Here is a 19,756-nt window from a genome sequence, read left to right on the forward strand (position 1 = left end):
CAATGTCCTGCCTTTGCGACACACTCCAATCCAACAAAGTAGAAAGAAAAGTGGCAGTGCAATTTCCTAATTCTCCACTTACGCACACATTTTATACATTGCGTACGAGGCAGTCTCGGGTTCTCTTTTTTTGTGTTGAGCTTCATTCTCATTTGTCGGTCATAAACAGGAAGCGATTACTCCCCAAGACGCCGCTACCACCATCGGGTTGTGTGCCGAAACAGGAGAACATGCTGGGAGGTGGAAGGGAATGTGGGAGGAGAGGCATGACCCCGGTTTAAAAAACACACCAGCCCCGTGGATACAGGAACACCCTCCACAAGCACGAGCAGCAGTTGCGAGGCAAAGGGAAGGGAGGCCCAGCAGGGCAACGGTCCCCTTTGGGGCAAGTGAAAGAAATGGTCGATGTTCAACAGCACTCAAGGGCAGAGGTCGCAACCGGGTACCCAATACCCGTACCCTACTCGATACCCGGCTACCCGTACCCGTTCGGGTACGGGTAGCCATTTGCGACCCTGGTGCGGCCGGGTACGGGTACGGGTAGACCGTGAGTCACTGGTGAGTAACTGTTTGTCACTCATTTCCCAACGTCTTGTCTCTTCTCACAATTCAAGTTCCTAGAATCAACCCTGCAACATGGCTTCATCCCAGAGGTCGCAATCAGGTACCCGATACCCGTACCGTACCCGTACCTGGCCGGGTACGGGTAGGGTACGGGTAGGGTACGGGTACGGCCGGGTACGGGTACCCATTTGCGACCCTGGTGCGGCCGGGTACGGGTAAGGAATCAAAACCCGTTTGCGACCAATGCTCAAGGGTGGAGCGGTGGCGCAATGGTTAGCGCAACGTGCTATGACCTGGCGACCTGAGTTCAATTCCCGGCCACGGACAACATCAGTGGCGAGTGATACCTGGGCATCCCGTTCACCATCCCACACTGACCAGTGTGGCAAAGTATAACCTAACAATGCCCATGAATTATATAGCATGCAGAGGCGATCATCCACCAGTGGATTGACAAATGACTGTAATTTATTTTTTGTATTCAGTAGGAATGTAATATGTCCAGTTTGAATTCGGCAAGCAAAATGGAATGAGACGATGTACACATTCTAGATTTGAAGCTTTCGTGACTGCAAGGATTAGCTGTGACGGTCCCACCTGATGACGGAGACCTGTGTTGCCTCCGAAACGTCGTGATTTATTATTTTATTTCTAATATTATTTCTATTCTTATTTCTATTATTTTTATTTTTTATTTTTTTTTTACCTACATGACTTTACCGAAAAAAACCTAAGAGGATGTATATATTCTTTTAACATTACTACGCACGCCCCGATGCATGCCCCAATAAACATGCCGACGTTGAACCAGCGTTGCCCCAACGTTCCATGTGTATCGGGTTCTTGTTATTAAGGTGTTTCAGATTACTGTAGTCTCAATAAAAACACTTCTTATTTTCACATATATTCATTGTAATATATATTTTGCTTATTTTGTGCCTCTACATATAAAATTGCATACACGCAAACAAATGCCGCTGGCTAACATTATTGGTCTGGAAAGTCCATGGGTTGATGGGCTGAAGCCATTTTTATTTTTACTTGGAGAAAAGAACGGAAGTTTGTTCATTGACTCTTTTACCGAGCATGTGGCACCTCAGTGCATAATAGGGTTTTAAAAGAATCACAGTTAAAGATGTCTCAAAAGCAACGATCGAGCTAAGTGCTTTTCAGCAAGTACCTGCTGAAGCTGGCAGAGCACCACTCTAGCTCGGCCACCTTTGTATCCCTGCTACTGATGTTGATCACACCACATTACGTAACCTTGTAAGGGAAGGAAGGGGGAAGGGGAGGGAAGGGGGAAGAGGAGGGGGTCCAGCCCAGGCCAATTGTGCATCGCTATCATAAATTGAACCCGGGTCACTAAGAATGGTGATCGGTGATTTGAAGCTTTCGTAACTGCAAGAATTCATACTCTTAGTTCTTTCGGTAAAGTCACGTAGGTAAAAAATGAAAATAATAAAAATAAAACAATAAAAATCACGACGTTTCGGAGGCAACACAAGTCTCCGTCATCAGGTGGGACCGTCACAGCCAGATTTGCTGCATCCTTGCCTCACTTGATGCAGCAAATCTGGCTGTGACGGTCCCACCTGATGACGGAGACTTGTGTTGCCTCCGAAACGTCGTGATTTTTATTGTTTTATTTTTATTATTTTCATTTTTTACCTACGTGACTTTACCGAAAGAACTAAGAGTATGGTGATCGGTGGCCTAAACTCAGGATGCATCAATGGGGCTTCTCCGCAGGGTTGCCGGGCTCACTCTCCGTGATCAGGTGAGGAGCTCTGTAATCGGGGACAGCCTCAGAGTCAAGCCGCTGCTCCTCCGGATCGAGAGGACCAAGTTGGAGGTGGTTCGGGCACCTGGTAAGGAAGCCCCCCGGTAGACTCCCCCTGTAACTCTACCGGGAAGCACTTCCAACTGGGCGAAGACCCTGAGGCTGGACCAGGACACGCTGGCAGTGGGACTATGTTGCTCAGCTGGCCTGGGAACGCCTAGGAATTCCCCAGTAGTGTAGTGTATAGTAGTGTATATTGGTGGTGTATAGTCGTGTGTATTGTAGTCGTGTATACTGTAGGGCATAGTAGTGTATAGTGTAGTGTAGTCGTGTATAGTAATGTAGTGCTGGAATCTGTCGCCAGGGAAAGGGAGGTCTGGACCGTCCTACTCAACTTGCTGCTGCCGCGACCCTCACCAGAACAAGCGGACTGAGAAACGAACGAACGGACGATGAATCAATTATAGAGGTTTTCATTTGTTCACAATACATGCATTAAATTGGGAAGTGTAATCGATTATTTTATAATTTAATCAAGCATAAGTAATCGGATCATGTGACCTCTGCAGCTACCAGAGTTTCTCCATTCACTACAATAAATAAAAATTGATTCTCGTGATAAAATCACGACCCCCAATCATGACGAGTCTTCAAATCGCGAGGGAGGCAATTTGTTACATGCCTAGCACAAACCACTATGCGCTACTGCTCTACACGAAGACAACGATCGTCTTATACAACCTACACAGACTGTTGTGGTAAGTGCTGTTAGCGAGCACCTATTAAGGCCAGCGTGGCACACAAGGACATGATGTGGCCAGCACCATGCCTGGCTGCCTTTGTCTCCCCCGTGCTGATGTTCTTACTGCACCAGACACTCATTTAAGGCGAGTCTGTTCTTGCGTATGATGGGAATATGTTCAGTAGCTAAATACCAGAGTCGAGGTCGGCTGGCCACGACAATAAGGCTTCAGAGGAGAGAGCGAGTTGATGTAGTTTTGCTATTCCTCCTCTGTTGCAAGAGGGCAGAAGACAGTGGTTTTCTATGTGGTCCACAGTTTGGGCTGCATGGCCATCAAGTCAACTTAGGGGAAAATCCGAGCACCTGTTCCAATATTACTCACTCACCATTGATGTTCGCCGTCGCTGGGAGTTAACCTCTGGCAGCTGGGTCATAGCGCGGCGCGCTAACCACTGTGCCGCAGGTCCTGATTTAAGTGTGTGCCCGGATGCACGTACGCGCTTTGGCTGGTAAACTGCGCAAGCAATGAAGCAACAATGCCTTCGGAGAAAACCTTCAATCACCCGGCAAACCCAAGAGGTTGGACAGTCAGTCTCTTGGCAGTAATTAGCCCAATGGAGACAGAAGACTGTCTCTAACTTCATGCTACTGCTGCTGCAAAAAAAAGAGTGGAATTTGAGATAAAGGATCTGCCCTTGGCAGGGCACTCTTCAGATAACGCAAGGCAATTTGGCATAACTTGTACGAACTGGACTTGTGTATTTTAGTGCCAATGTGTATGCGTATACAACATAACAGTAAGAATCATGCCATTTACTTTTCCAGGGAAGCATCGGAGAGTCTGAACACTCCTTTTAAGGAGGGTCCCGATGTTGGGAAACTTCCGTTGAGGGTGTACTATGCTTAGCTTCCGCGGTCTGATGAAATCGAGCACATTCAGGTTGATATGGTCATGGACCTGTGCCGCAGGAATGTGGAATTTCCACCACTGAGTTAATCGAGAAGAAAACCAATCAACACTCATGTGAGCAAAAGGACAGTTTGAGCGAGTATATGGTATAAATAATGTCAAGAATATGCTCTCCATTAATGCAAAACATTTAACTTTATTGTCAAGGAGATAAAGTACGAGTGTATTTGTATTTAAAACCGTATCGCCGCAAATTCAGCCAATATCATCAGATGTCAAAAGCTAAGCTGAACAGAGTCTGGTTAGTGCTTGGATGGGTGATCAACAGTGCACACAATGTATGAGGCTTTGGGCTGTGATATGCCCAGGCGATGGCAGTAGAGCAATGAGCTCATTTGGGTTGGATTTATTTAGTTGGCCTATAGATTGCATCCATCTGTGTGCCACTGAGTATTATCCCCTCGTACGTATGCACGTTGAACTTCTTTCGCACCGTACATAGCCGACTGTGCTAATCGGAGGTGCGGGAGAAAGACAACAAACTAAACACAAAAAGGAGTCATAAATAAATTCGTTTTCAAACTAGATTTTAAATGTTCAACCTAGATGGTACGTTTCTCTGGTTACTCCAATGTCTGCTCACATGAAGCCAAATACTCATTAAGGCAATACCCTAACACCCCAATGTAGGTCCGACTTTGTGTCACTCTCCTGGGTGAACTAGAGGAGTAAACCAATCGTTATTATAAATATATATGTTTCTATACTCTTGGTTCTTTCGGTAAAGTCACGTAGAAGGGAAGTAATCAAATAATAAAAACAAAACATTTAAATTCCCACGACGTTTTTATTATTTTATTATTTACCTTCTACGTGACTTTACCGAAAGAACCAAGAAAATGAATCCCTGCAGTCACGTAAGCTTTAAATCTAAATATATTTTTCGATACTTTTTGGTTCCTTCGGTAAAGTCACGTAGGTAGAAATAAAACAAAATAAATCACGACGTTTCGAACGCAACACAAGCGCCTGCCTTCAGGTGAAAATCGCGATAGCCGCGGTGTCCGCTGCCTTGTGAAGAGAAGCTGTTACCAGCAAGAGTTTATATAAGTTTTGAGAAAAGGTAGCCGAAGTAGTGTTAATGGGGTATTATAGTGTAGAGGTAATAAATAGCGTGGCATGTTAAAGGAAACGAACTGTGGTGCACCCATTTATACTGCCAGTGGACAGAGGTGGGGGGAAGTAAGGCGACTGGATTTCAAATCCATTGTTTTCAGCATTATATACCTGGATAATAGTGCAAAGTTAATGAGCTTGCGTAGCGCATAAGAGATCAGATTAGCATGTAGGATTAGCATATGTCTTTTGATGGGAGAAGCATGTAAAAGTTTATGAAAAAATTAGCAAGTTAGTAACTTGCTATTCTCATTAAAACACATTCTCTCTCTCTCCCCCGAGCCGTTCTTATGCTAAGTTCATTAACTTTAACATGCCACGTTATTTATTACACATAGACTTACATCGACTTGCTCATCTCTCATCGACTTTAACATGATATTCCCATTAACTTCGCTCATTGACTTTGACATGCTTTTCTCATTAACTTTAACATGCTATTCTTGGTTACACATAGACTGACATTAAAGCTGTCTCTGGTGTGGACCAATCAGTTTCAAGGACAATGCATATATTATCAGAGTACGTTTTTTGTTTGCATTCTGACCACAAGCATTGTGGTTAATGCAAACATTATTCCTTGTAAAAGGTTTCAGTTTGGTGTTTTAACACCTCAACACAGCTGTTTTGTTGCAGAAAAAAGGGAAAAACCTTTTATTGACATAATTCCTTGTAAAAGGTTTCAGTTTGGTGTTTTAGCATCTCAACACCTGTTTTGTTACCAGAAAAATGGGAAAAACCTTTTATTGTATGTTGAATATTAATGTGGTGATGGAACTTTGAAAAGCAGATTTATTGATGTAAACCAAAATTACATTTACTTCACTTGACGATAAATTAGTATTATGTTACACAGAAAAACATGTATATATGTGCACGCAAAAAAGTCACAGGTTTGAAAAATAAAACGCAAGTACAAAAAGTACAAGGATAGCAAATATACTTTAGTTTCCAAAGTAACCAGGAACACAAACGCTAATAATGCATAAACTATTCGTGCACACGTGGGCTGCCTCAAAAAACGCTCACCTCTAATTCCTGCAGCCCTGAAATATAATCCAAAAGCATTATACTCCCAGTTCAATAAATAAAAAGTAATTAAAATACAACAAACAAAAAAACCCCACACACAATCCGATTCAAATTGAAAAGCTTAATCATGGCCAGTGGAGGTCTGGGTGGGCAGGGCTGGTGGGGGGGGGGGGTACGGTCTATCGTCACCCACATGCCAGTTTGGCACAAGCTGTGCACACGCAATCACGTGGCACGCCACAAGCATGAAAAACAACCCTCTGTGTTCTTCCCCATTAATTTTCCTTGGCGAGTCACTTGTACAGTACTCTAACCAGCGAACCAAACCGCACTGGCACATTTGCCCTGTAGGATAGGAGCTGCCACCCATTGTGAACGTTCGTTTCGCTTCCCGCTCTTTCTTCCCAATGGCAGGTCCCCTGGCTCAAACTACCTTCGTCAGGTCCAATCTTGAACTTTCCACTTCTTTTCACTGTATGGATTTTAATCGAGATTTGAAGTTTGATGACGGACGCTTGTGTTGCGCCCGAAACGTCGTGATTTAATTTATTTTATACCTACGTGACTTTACCGAAAGAACCAAAGTGTATGGATTTTCTTTCATTCCTTCGAGTTGTCAAACGGCATCTTTCTTTTTTGGCCACTTGGCCCCTTTCCCAACTTCCCTAATCCTTCCAGAACTTCCTTCACCAAGCCCTCACCTCTGAGAGTGTGCCCAATGCATATTTTTATTGATTTTTTCGCAAAGGCTATTCGACTTTTCGTCTCCTGAACCTGCTCTAGAATTTTGCATTTCTTTAAATCCATCTGGTTTTGTTAATTAACGCCGCTCGTAAATGACAACTCAACTCCAGGCCTCGGCGTGTTGATGGATGGTTATCGCCTAAAACGATCGGCTACCCTCTGACAAGGCCTTTACAGGTTATAAAGCCAAGGTGCCTTACATAATGTAATGCTACTGGCACCTGCGTACGTACATATTTATGGTTTTGTAATGCCCTCCTGGTTGATAGAGTAAAAGGTAAATGTGCAGCCTTGCAATGTCTTGCTCAGGATCCTACCACCGGCAGATGAAGCTTTAGAGAGGCCCTCGAGAGGGTATTTGGCCTACTCTTCCACACCGGTGAGACGTCTCGGAAAAAGGTGGGCCATACCCAAACGTTACCCCACCCAGGTTGGCAGATCTTGATCCCACCTGGCCACACGGCAGTGCTCCTCAAAACCAGAGAGCTTCTGTTGCAACCACTGCTACGAGTCGCTGACCGTGCAGCACCTCAATGTGCCCCGCTGCTCGAGGAAAGCCCCTGCACTGTGCAGGGGCCTTGCAGCAGGCAAACCTGCGAGCCTGAGATGCGCTCACCACTGGAAGGGCGTTCGACTTTGACGGGCGAACGCGGAAAGAAGACCTCACCACATGCGACCAGCCGATCGACTCACTGTGGTGCACCCATTAATACTGCCAGAGTGGAACGAGGGAAGGGGGGGGGTAAGGCGACTGGATTTCAAATCCATTGTTTTCAGCATTATATACTGCGGCAACATCCCTGGTTCATAGATAAGGTGCTATTTTGTCTCGGCGATTTAACAAACCCCTTGACCCGGTTATTTCTTGTATCACTTACAAGTGTGTACGCTGTTGTGCGCAACGCGTCAACAAGATGCATCCGAGCGTGTACAGCAGCAGCAGTGAATACCTTCTCAAACACACACGCCAGGCTTTGTGCTCATGAATGTTATCGCACACTGCACTATCCCATAAAAACCAATGGTGCTTTATCTTCCAGGCACATTCGTATCAGCAGACAGCAGTTGGGTGAGCATATGGATGAGTTTGCCGGGGTAGCGGCTCTACAGTGGCTCTACAATGGACTTGTGCATGAGGCTGTATCTACACATAAGGTCCAATAGTCAATCCACTGCTGGATGAAGCCCTCCCTCCCTGCGCTATGCAGCATGTGGGGTTATTTGACCATACGTCACCAGGCTGGCCAGTGCAGGTTGGCGAGGGCATCAATGTGGGAGCATAGACATACAATACAATGGATTTTTCTGCAATACCCACCATGTACTCCCACAACCTATAATACCCGTTACGCATGGTAGTGACCCAAAACAACACTATCCAAGCTCAACCCTGCTGAGTTACCGAGCTCCAACAAGGTGCTATGGAGGAAGGGGGTGGCAGGGGGTGGAGTACAGCAAGTCGGCTGCTTCTGTACCAATTACGGAGCACTCACCAGGTCCTTTGGCTTCTGGGTGACCCGCGTACCATTCGGCAGGTAGTAGGTAACATCAAATGCAGGGCTTATCAAGTTCCTGTGGGAGAAGGGTAAGCAGAAGGTATCGACAAATCAAGACTGCGAAAGGGTTTCTGTATGAAATAATTGCCAAGTATTATTTTTATCCAACTGGAATATTGCATCTCGAGGACTTATTTCATCTCAATAGGTCCCCCTGTACTAAGGTGCGAGTTGGCAGTGCCCAGCCCCATTTGTAACGCCAGAACCTCTGATGGATATTCCACATTTTTTAAAAAAGAATTTGTTTATCTCAAGCCGTTAACACAGAGACGGAAGATTGCACTCAGATTTCCAGGTCGTAATGCTCACACAGTCGAACCCAAGATTTCTGATCATAAGCACACAATGTCTTATTTGTTAAGTCAGTTACAAAACACACACTGCTGCACAACTGTCAACTGGCTGACAATGAAAGCTGAGTCATCATTCAGCAATGACACCCTGCCTTAAAAACAGCTGATCTAACAAATGCTAGCCGCCCCTTATAATTACACATCCTGCTGTGGCTGATGCTAGTCTCAGCAGCATTGTGCATTCTGTACCCTGGATGTGAATTCACAATGAACTTACTCGTTCTTTTCCAGCTCAAGCACCAGTGTCTCCCCCTCAATCTCAATCTCAAATTTCGTGCTGTCCGGATGCCCCTCCTGAGGATAAATGCATCACACACAAACACATCCATCATAACATTGGCAGGCGGCAAGCCTAAAGGGCAATGCATTGCGAGACTAAAACCAAGCAACAAGAAAATGATTCAGGCGACTTCACCATCACGGAGTAACGAGAGTGATAAGGGTCGATAGGAACCAACTCGAAAATTTTGCATTCTAACACAAGCGGGCAAAACCCACCCATATGTGTTTTTTCAACCAACACATCAATGGCAATCAAACATAATCCTATCTGCACACAGCCTAATTTACCAACTGTAAACTACTCCACCAAAATCTGGTTTCACTGCTGTCCCATGCACAGCCACACACACAAAACGTGGCCTGTGACATATCATAACTGGGAAAGCATGCGTATGGTCAAATATTCCTGAATACGACCTATCTCATCACATCTGGGAGCTGTGCAGGGTTGAGCCTAATTAGTGCTTGGACAGGACACTGCTGGGTGTTGTAAGCTTGGGCTGCCACAAGATGGCCAGGAGTTGGCTGCGGTAATAAATTCTTGACGATGTGCGTTATGTGTGTGCACCTTTTGAGTGTTACTCCCTCATACCTGGGATTTACCCAGATACTCCAGGCTCCTCCTACATGTCAATAAATCTTTAACAGAAATGGCTAAGCATACCCATGCATCCTAAATACAAGTCAAGAATTTCCTGGGTATATAGAGGACATTATTTTCATGACTGTACCAGACCAAATAACTCAAAACATCAAATCTCAGGAAGATAATTATAATCAACCGCCATACATAAACAAGTATTTGCAAGCACATAAGCACTTTGAACAATTGTACGCAACTGGAAGTATCTTGTGCAAAGTTCGTCATTAATATCATGAACAGAGGTAAATGGAAGGGCATGATCACCGACGTCTTTGAAAAAGGGCGTGCCACGTAAAGAGACCGAGAGAGTTGACAGCAGTGCCGCAGAATCTATTGTTGCACTATGCTCACAAACACCACCTTGAACAACCCGCACCGACCAGCTGGCCAGCGTGGTGAAGAATGATCACATGACCTCCCCCAAGACCCACGTGGCATGGGGAGAACTGCATCACTGAGGTGTCGCACCACTCCCTCTCTGGGCCTGTTCTGAAAGTTATATATTTTACCTAACCAGGTAAGACCCACTGAGCTATATAGCTCTTTTTCAGAAGTGACATGGCCATCACAAATGACAGCGCCAAGAAAGTGGCTTATGATGTTGAAATTTAGAATGGCCAAATACTCTAAACACATGTTGATTCTAAATGTGGAGGGGAAAAACAAAAGGACCGGAAGAAAAATCCACGCGACTACAGGGAGAGAGACACGCAAACTCCAAAGATACAGATAGCAGGCGTCAGGGTTTGGATCGAACCCATGACCTCTTGCATACCAGGCGAAGTAGTTAACATCTCGTCACCGCGGCGCCCCACCATCCTGCTGCCCCCCCCAACACACGATTTTTACAGCAAACGACGCACGGCTGACAGGGGGGCAGAGGGAAAGCTCACGTCGCTGCTTGGGTCAAGATACCGCTTGTGGCGGTCGGACACGAGGCGCGGCACCACGACGCTGAACTTCTCCAGCTCCTGCAGCTGCCGCGACCACCGGCCGCTCGCGCTCTCTGCACCAGGGAAAAAACAAAGACAACAGCGTTGCTCCAGCTTTAGTTTCGCCGCACGACACGGGCTAACCGACTGACCACAGGGGAATAAAATAAAAACATCATCACAAAGACAAAGACACACAACGTACTTTAGATGAAAACACAGCCATATGCTTTGCCTATGACCAAATCGCACACAATCATAGAGCCCATAATCTCGTCAGATCTCGGAAGCTAAGCAGGCTGGACAGGCGACCAACGTGCATCAAACAGGGGTGTTGTAGGTGACTGTGTGACTAACGTTGTTAGCAGAAGGCAGTTCAGAAAAAAATGGTTGTACTGTACTATGCTCCCCACCTTCACCAACCCACACAGCCCAGCGTGATGAAGTATGGTAAAAAAACGTGCGGCCCACACAGCACGGGGAGGGGCCCTTGTGCGGCAGTGGCCTGTCAAAGGGCTGCATATGTACATTTATTATACACTGGACTTTGAGTTTTAACCTACTTCCCCAGATAAAATACCCCTGTGACAAAAATATATAAAATTGGCGTTTACCCAGTAAACAATGCAAGGGAATAAAACAACCCCGAATGGTTACTCAACTAACTTGTGTTGATGGGAAATGAGAAATGGTGATGCAAACAATGATGAAATACATGGACAAGCCACAGCAAGTTGGGGAGCTTTTGCAACACGAAACTTCATAATGAAACGCACCTTACTGATGTGCCTAAAGAAGAAATCAATCATTCAGTGCACACTACCCTGCTATGACACACTACCCTGTTATGCATCAGAAACATGAACATTGACATAAAGAATGGAAACTAACTGAAAGGTGGGCAAGAAAGCATGGAGGGACGATGATGCATGCTCCGAAATTACACCGAGAGCCAGAAATAGGAACACACGGATCGAACGGAAGTTAGAGACATCATATTGACTACCAAGCAAAGCAGGTGGGGGTTGGGGCAGGACACATTATGGTGTGAGAGGACAATGGCTCGCGGTTTGGATTGGTGATTGAATGGCAGCCAAGTCAGAGAAACGAACCTGTTGGATAATTCATCCCAGTGTTCCACTCGGGGCAATCAATCTCAGGCACTGTTGCTTCTAGAAGCGAGAGATGTTGTTGATAAATAACGCTGCCGATGAATGGACTGGAAGACTTGTAAGCATTTTTCTTAGGTTTTTTCGGTAAAGTCACGTAGGTAAAACATCAAAATTAATAAAAATAAAATAAAAATCACGACGTTTCGGAGGCATTTTTATTTTATTTTTATTAATTTTGATGTTTTTTATTAATTTTGATGTTTTACCTACGTGACTTTACCGAAAAAACCTAAGAATATATGAATCCTTGCAGTCACGAAAGCTTCAAATTTAGAAATACGTGTAAGCATTATTAGCGTGCGTCTATTCTGGATGGTAAGGTTCAAGGCATGATGGGGGTGGTCGGGCATCACGGCCAGCAGCCTTTGTATCAGTAGAGCTGGCGCACACACACACACGGTGCCCCTATTCAAGCACCGCCAACATGACCTAACATAATTTAGCGTGGCATCAGTGAGCAATGGCTTCACACTGGCAGGGGATCCCCTTGCTGGGCTGGGACTTCAATTAATGACCATTGTAAATCTTACGTCCATGGTTCCACTCAATGCGTCACAGCAGGTAAGAGAGACTGATTGAAAACTTTAATTTTTACATAGGCTAGTTATGATGAAATTCATTATCAAATGTAATTCAATGGAGAGATGCATGCTCAGAATTACACTGAGAAACAGCGGTGAAATACGTGGATCTGAAGACAAATGCAAATTTGGGACACTGCAACGTTAGGGCAGGACACACAGCGAGACGGGATGCCAGCGATGCACGAGTTTGATGATAAAATGTCAGAAAAAGATGGAACACACCCGAGAGGTCAAGCATCACGAAGATGGAGTGACAAGAATCGCTCATGTGCAGGAGTGACGTGGACCGTGGAATTGCAAGGACCGTCTGGGATGAGAAGATGACATCGTGAGGCCTTCATCCATCAGTGGATAGAACAAAGCTGATAATGATGGATAGCTTGGGATTGTTTTTGCTTGATTATTCTTGTCCATGTATGCTTGTCTTGCCAAACTAGGCGACGGCCGCTTCATCGGCAGTGTGGTGAGAAGGCCGAAACATCCATAATAAGCACATTTTCTGCTCCTACGATGTAAGTATTCATCACAGATTTCATTATAGGTTTGTGAATCAAGTTTATCGAGTCAAAATAACATTCTTATGTTGTGGAAAGAGACTAATTACAGGATGTGTCTCTATATAGTATTGAGAAGTGGAATATAAATGGTTATCGTTCAAGTATGTTGAACTTCTTTCACAGCATACACAGCCCACCGTGCTAATCGGAGGGGCGGGGAAGGACAACAGTACACACACCAATGCTTCGTGTGCCAATGTTGATCCTAATAGGTGTTCACTAACTTTCCCTACAATTGTATGTGCACATGCAGCATGTACAGTCCCTTTTTGTAAATTCACTGCTGGATGAGGGCCTCCCAACACCTGTGCAGGTTGTATCACGTGACCAAAACTTCACCACGTTGGTCAGTCCGAGTTGAATGCAGGGAGCATAGATGTGGAAAAGTAGAGTACAACGATGGATTTTGCTGCATTTGCTCTCTGCCCACCACAACGCTGCACCAACAGCTGCCTATGACGGTCTAGCTGCTGTGAATGGTGGTCACCCATTGCAGTGCTCTTGGCTGTGTACTAAGGATGGGTCATTCTTTTTACGATTATATTAATCTGTGCTTATTTGAATTAATATAACAAAAATACCATGGACAGACAAGACGAGTGTAATAAATGTTTGACGGATAGCGGGTACGCAAATAATGTGAATGAGAATGATTAGAAAAAGGCGAGTTAGATTTTCTGACACAGGACAGTAAGACTAGGCCCATGTTGGCCTGAGGATTTCCTCATTACATCAGCAATGAAAATCCACCACACCTAAGTGCATAACATCACAGAAATAGCAGCTCATCATGCAAGAGGACAGTAAGTGTAGTGCACCCTAAGAATTTACCCGAATTGAGTAGGGTTCTGGAAAAACAACAAAGTTATAACCCACAGATATATGTATTAAAGAAGCCCATGCTAGCTTCATTGGAACAATTTTCAATTCACTTTTAATAGTTCTCATTCTATCACCTCCACACAGATGGTCGGGACAATCGACTGGACAGTTTAATTGTAATCTACTTAATCGACCTACTCTCAAAAGAAAGGCTACATTTTGGATAATGTTCTTTGGAAGATTATCAAGCTTTTCCAGGACCCTCCCTCAGGTATCTATGCCAATCTGCGAGTGTCTTGATGTGATATCTGGGCGGTAAAATTGGTACCACTCTGTAGGACAGCAGTGGTTGTCCGAAGGGGTTCTGACAGACATGTGAAAGTTCAGAGGAGTTCGAGAGGCGGTGACAGAACTGAGCCAGCGCTGCTGAGATCCTGGCTCTAAACCCAGTTGAGTAAACTTGAGATCCTCATGAAGCTCCCAGCAAGTGTAGCGGAACGTCGGACATCAAGCCGAAAACACATCGGGCGAGCTATCTAGCAGAGTCGAGACACCGCCAACAATGCATAAACAGACTTCATACGTTTCGGTGTTGTGGTAAGTCGTGGGCAGGAGAGGGCTTGGAAACAAAATCCATTATTGTGCGGCGCTTCTATGCTCCTACGCCTTCAACAATCCACACCGACCAGTGTGGTGAAGTATGCTCAAATAACCACCATCCACCCTCCCTGTGTGGGAAGGCCCTCATCCAGCAGTGGATTGACCAAAAGGGGCTCTCTGTACGTGTACCATGGCTTCTCAGATCGTTCGCAATGTATATTTTTACCATCCCAAACGCAATGTCAAAAGTATACAATTTTATACTCTTTGGTTCTTTCGGTAAAGTCACGTAGGTATAAAAATATTAAATCACAACGTTTCAGGCGCAACACAAGCGTCCGTTATCAGGTGTGACAACCACAGCAATTGTTTCTACCCACGTGACTTTACCGAAAGAACCAAAGAGTATGGATCCCTGCAGTCACGAAAACTTCAAATCTATACAATTTTACTTTCCATCAGTTTTGGCGGCTGAGGCCCCCATTGGCACAAATTTAAACGAGGTCACGTGCTACAGGGGTTGAAGCCAGCCCGAATGCCACCCCCATCTACCTTTAGCATGGAACTCGTCAAGACATGGAGATGTGTAAGAATAGCTTTTACACTTTCTGGCAATAAAACAGGTGTTAAGATTTCGATTTAAAGCTTTCGTAACTGCAGGGATTCATATTCTTGGTTCTTTCGGTAAAGTCACGTAGAAGGGAAATAATAAAATAATATAAATATAAAACAATTAAAAAAATGCTCACACCTGATGATGATTGCTTGTGTTGCAGTCGAAACGTCATGAGAATTTATTCATTGGTTTATATTTTATTATTTTATTATTTCCCTTCTACGTGACTTTACCGAAAGAACCAAGAATATAAGTGTTAAGATGTTAAAACACCAAACAGAACCCTTTTTGCAAGGAATCATGTCTGCATTAACCACAAACACTTTTGGTGGAACATGCAAACAAAAACCATCTTCTGATTAGTAGATGATGCCTTGTCTTTGTAACGGACTGGTCCACGCCAGAGACAGCTTTCTTTAGAGCCCAGTCTCAAACAGTGTTAGACCAGAGGACGCCAAAGGCGACCAGCACAAAGACAATGCCACTTGTCTGGACATTGACAAGCTCGGGGAGAGCAGCTACATCACGGGACCCCCCTTGCCACTATCAAAATATAATAATAGGTGTCACCCTTTCTGGCAAAATAAAACAGCAGGTGCTAAGATGTTAAAACACCAATTTGAAACCCTTTTGCAAGGAATCAATAACATCAGAGCTGTGTTTTTGTTTCCACATTCGGCACAAGTACGTGCCGTTGACATAGACATGATCCCTTGCAAAAGGTTTCTGTTTGGTGTTATAACATCTTAACACCTGCTGCTTTTTTTCGATTTAAAGCTTTCGTGACTGCAGGCATTCATCTTCTCGGTTCTTTCGGTAAAGTCACGTAGAAGGGAAATTATGTTTTATTTTTATTTTATGTTTTGTTTTTATTATTTTATGATTTCCCTTCTACGTGACGTTATATTTTTATTTTGTTTTCTTTTTATTATTTTATTATTTCCCTTCTACGTGACTTTACCGAAAGAACCAAGAAGAAGACCTGCTGCTTTATTGCCAGAAAGGGTAAAACCTATTTACACATTTTGATACTGGCAAGGGAGGTCCCACATGACATGAAGTTTCGTGCTTTGCAGGAGGGTCGTTGCACGAAACGTCACCTATTCCGTGTGCCATATCCCCCTTCGAAGACGGTGGCTACCGGCAAATGCGAGTTTTCCAAGCACGAAGCTGCCACGCCGGCCGTCAACGCATCACCAAATCAATGTCTCACCTTGAGCGTGCTCCTCGAGGAGCTCCGCGCTGGGGACGTCCTCCGCGCTGGGGACGTCCTCCGCGCTCAGCCCCGCGCACAGCAGGCAGAGAAGAGGCAGGGCTCGGAGTGAGGCCATGGCGAGTCGTGGAGCTCCCTTCCTGCTCCTGCTCCGTCGTCAGTGGCACAGAGATCTCAGGCCAATACCAAGCAAGAGACAACAAAACGAGCGATTTGGGGGGGGGGGGGGTTGGGGGGGTCGGTTTAGTCGCTTAGACTTAAGCGAAGAGTCGTGGGAAGTGCAACTTCACTCGATAAGCCGCAGAATGACATCCTACGGTGGGCGGCGGCGGTTGAACAAACTTAAAAAAATATAAAGTTTTACGTTTCGGTTAAAACGAGCTTTCGTGGATGTGTTGTTGTTGTTGCAATGAAGAAAGCGAGACACTTTTGGGTGTCCGCTTGGGTTTGCAGCTCGGCTTTTGCGACGTCAACAACAACGACGATGATGATGATAGAGGCAGCGGAGATCTGTCGTACGTTTGAGCTTCTCAGCGTGCGCTGTGTTTGGTCTGTGGACTCTGTGCCACATTTCCTGCCCCGCCGCCGCCGCCCATGTGCCTCTCTCTGCTCACTCGGATTTGTCCCCCCCCACCACCCAGCCCCTCCCCCACCCGGCTCCGCCCCCCACCCACCCACCCCCCACCCACCACCACCCCCGGCACCCCAAACACCCGGCACCCTCCCCACCCGGCACCCCCCCCCAACCACCACCCCCCCACCCGGCCCCCCCCCCACCCGGCACCCCCCCCCAACCACCACCCCCCACAACACCCCCCCCACCCGGCCCCCCACCCACCACCCCCGGCCCCCCACCCACCACCCCCGGCACCCCACCCACCACCCCCGGCACCCCAAACACCCGGCACCCCCCCCCACCCGGCACCCCCCCCAACCACCACCCCCCCCCACCCGGCCCCCCCCCCACCCGGCACCCCCCCCAACCACCACCCCCCACCCCCCCCAACACCCCCCCCCACCCGGCCCCCCACCCACCACCCCGGCACCCCAAACACCCGGCACCCCCCCCACCCGGCACCCCCCCCAACCACCACCCCCCACGGCCCCCCACCCACCACCCCCGGCACCCCCCCCCCCACCCGGCACCCCCCCCCCCACTCACCATCCCCCCCACCCCACCACCCCCCCACGCGGAACTTTGTTTTAATGCAACGGAAACGCCTTCCCACCTTTTGTTTGCTTTGGCACCGCCCTCCCGAATTGGTTGCGAGCTCAATTGGCCCTGCGGACTAAGCAACGCCACTCATTTTGCCCTTGTTTATTTCTCAACACACGATAGTTTTGTTTTATTTTAAATGTTTTTGTAATTTCTCCCATCAGGGCCACACAGCCTCATGGTAATTTTTGGACTTGAAACTTTCGTGACTGCAGGAATTCATATTCTTTGGTTCTTTCGGTAAAGTCAAGTAGCTAGAAAAATAATACAAATAAAGTGAATACACATAAATAATCAATGTAGACTGTAGCCTGGTTATTAATCTGAGTGAGTGTACTGGCAGTCTATAATGTCGACTGTAGCAATGGTTATTAAACTGAGTGAGTGTACTGGCAGTCTATGATGTAGACTGTAGCAATGGTTATTAAACTGAGTGAGCGTACTGGCAGTCTATAATGTCGACTGTAGCCTGGTTATTAACCTGAGTGAGCATACTGGCAGTCTATAATGTCGATTTCTTATTTGGTTATTTCGGTAACATAAAAACATAAAAATAAAAAGCAAAAACCACGACGTTTCGATCACAACACAAGCGATCGTGTTCACTTTATTTTTATTAAACATTTTAATTCTCCGTGACTTCACCAAAAGAACCAAAGATTAAGCCTCCTGAAAGTGCATTCTAGGAAGCAGCATTGGTTGAATACAAACTGGACCGGTTGCGACGCGTCGTTCTGTCGCATCTAAGCCACACAATGTGATGACAACTAATACTCCTTTGCCCGTGTTTATTTCTCAACACACAAGTATTTTGTTTAAGTTGTTTTGACGTCTCCCACCGGGCCACACAGCTTCCTGACAGTACATTCTAGGAGGCATCATTGCTTGAATGCAAACAAACGGGACCGGTTTTGACGCATATCGTTCTGCAAGCATCTAAGCCAAAAAATACGTTGACACGTAACCCATCATATTCTGTAACACAATTAATCATCATCAGGATTTCACACATGATGATGGTTGCTTGTGTTGCAGTCGAAACGTCGTGAGAATTTGTATTGTTTTATATTTATAATATTTTATTAATTCCCTTCTACGTGACTTTAACGCTGTCTTCCCGACAGACCTGTTCTTCACCTGTGGACGGCTGCTTGCGTTGTGGCCGAAACGTCGTGAGAATTATTTTATAATGTTTTATTTTTATTATTTTATTATTTCCCTTCTACGTGACTTTACCGAAAGAACCAAGAAGATTTAACGAAAGAACCAAGAATATGAATCCCTGCAGTCACGAAAGCTTTAAATCAAAACATAACCCATCATTTGCCCATATTTTTTCTCAACAAACACACGCGCAAGTATTAATTTGGGGGTTCATATTCTTAGGTTTTTTCGGTAAAGTCACATAGGTAAAAAAACATTAAAAAGTAAAATAAAATAAAAATCACGACGTTTCGGAGGCAACACAAGCTTCCGTCTTCAGGTGGTACCGTCACAAATGTACCACCTGAAGACGGAAGCTTGTGTTGCCTCCGAAACGTCGTGATTTTTATTTTATTTTACTTTTTAATGTTTTTTTACCTACGTGACTTTACCGAAAAAACCTAAGAATCTGAATCCTTGCAGTCACGAAAGCTTCAAATCTAGAATTAATTTGGGGGTGTTTGTGTTTATTTTTTAAACATCCCCCATCTGCCACAAGACCTTCTGAGAGTGAATTCTAATCAGTAGCGTTGGTTGAATTGCAAGCAAACACTGGACGGGTCTTATCGTCTGAGTCAGGATTGCTTTTCAACCAACGCTGACTGTGCCATAGCCTCCCATTTGAGGTGCCCGCCCTCTTAAACAAGGTTACGCAACAGGATGGCAGTAATAGTATTTGTTCTCTCTCACCTAAAGACGATTGCTTGTGTTGCGATCGAAACGTCGTGATATTTTTATTATTATTTTTCTATCTACGTGGCTTTACCGAAAGACCCATAGAATATGTATTCATGCAGTCACGAAAGCTTTAAGTCAAGAAGTAATATTATTTGTTTATCAAGGAAAGCCTCAACGAGTCTCAAGCCTATATTTCAGCAGGGTCCTGCATTAGGATGTTTGGTTACAAAAACACAGTATTTTTTTCAAGGAGTGTTTGCATGGGTGGACCACTGTGCACAACCACTTTGCCATAGGGCGATGGGGCTAAATGGGTGGGCAGTGTATGATGAACAATGGATTTTGCTGCACTGCACTTCTATGCTCCCCTCCTTCACCAAG

At 45.5% G+C, this 19,756-nt stretch overlaps 1 protein-coding gene across 3 annotated transcripts in view; it reads right to left on the reverse strand.

The window, feature by feature from the left end:
• The window catches only part of LOC144717663 (disintegrin and metalloproteinase domain-containing protein 12-like), a 60,094-nt gene extending 43,205 nt beyond the window's left edge, over positions 1-16,889 (reverse strand). The window contains exons 1-4 of one of the 3 annotated variants that reach the window (XM_078593196.1): positions 16,279-16,889; positions 10,676-10,788; positions 9,075-9,151; positions 8,442-8,520 (exon numbers count right to left, since the gene is read on the reverse strand). In XM_078593196.1, coding sequence (XP_078449322.1) covers positions 8,442-8,520; positions 9,075-9,151; positions 10,676-10,788; positions 16,279-16,396 — 387 coding nt within the window. In that variant the 5' untranslated portion in view covers positions 16,397-16,889. The remainder of the gene's footprint in view (positions 1-8,441; positions 8,521-9,074; positions 9,152-10,675; positions 10,789-16,278) is intronic. The other 2 variants (XM_078593198.1, XM_078593199.1) reach the window with 2 other exon arrangements.
• Positions 16,890-19,756: the final 2,867 nt, after the last annotated feature.

Source organism: Lampetra planeri, chromosome 4 (assembly GCF_965212315.1).
Source record: "Lampetra planeri chromosome 4, kcLamPlan1.2.h2, whole genome shotgun sequence".
NCBI classification, from domain to species: Eukaryota; Metazoa; Chordata; class Hyperoartia; order Petromyzontiformes; family Petromyzontidae; genus Lampetra; species Lampetra planeri.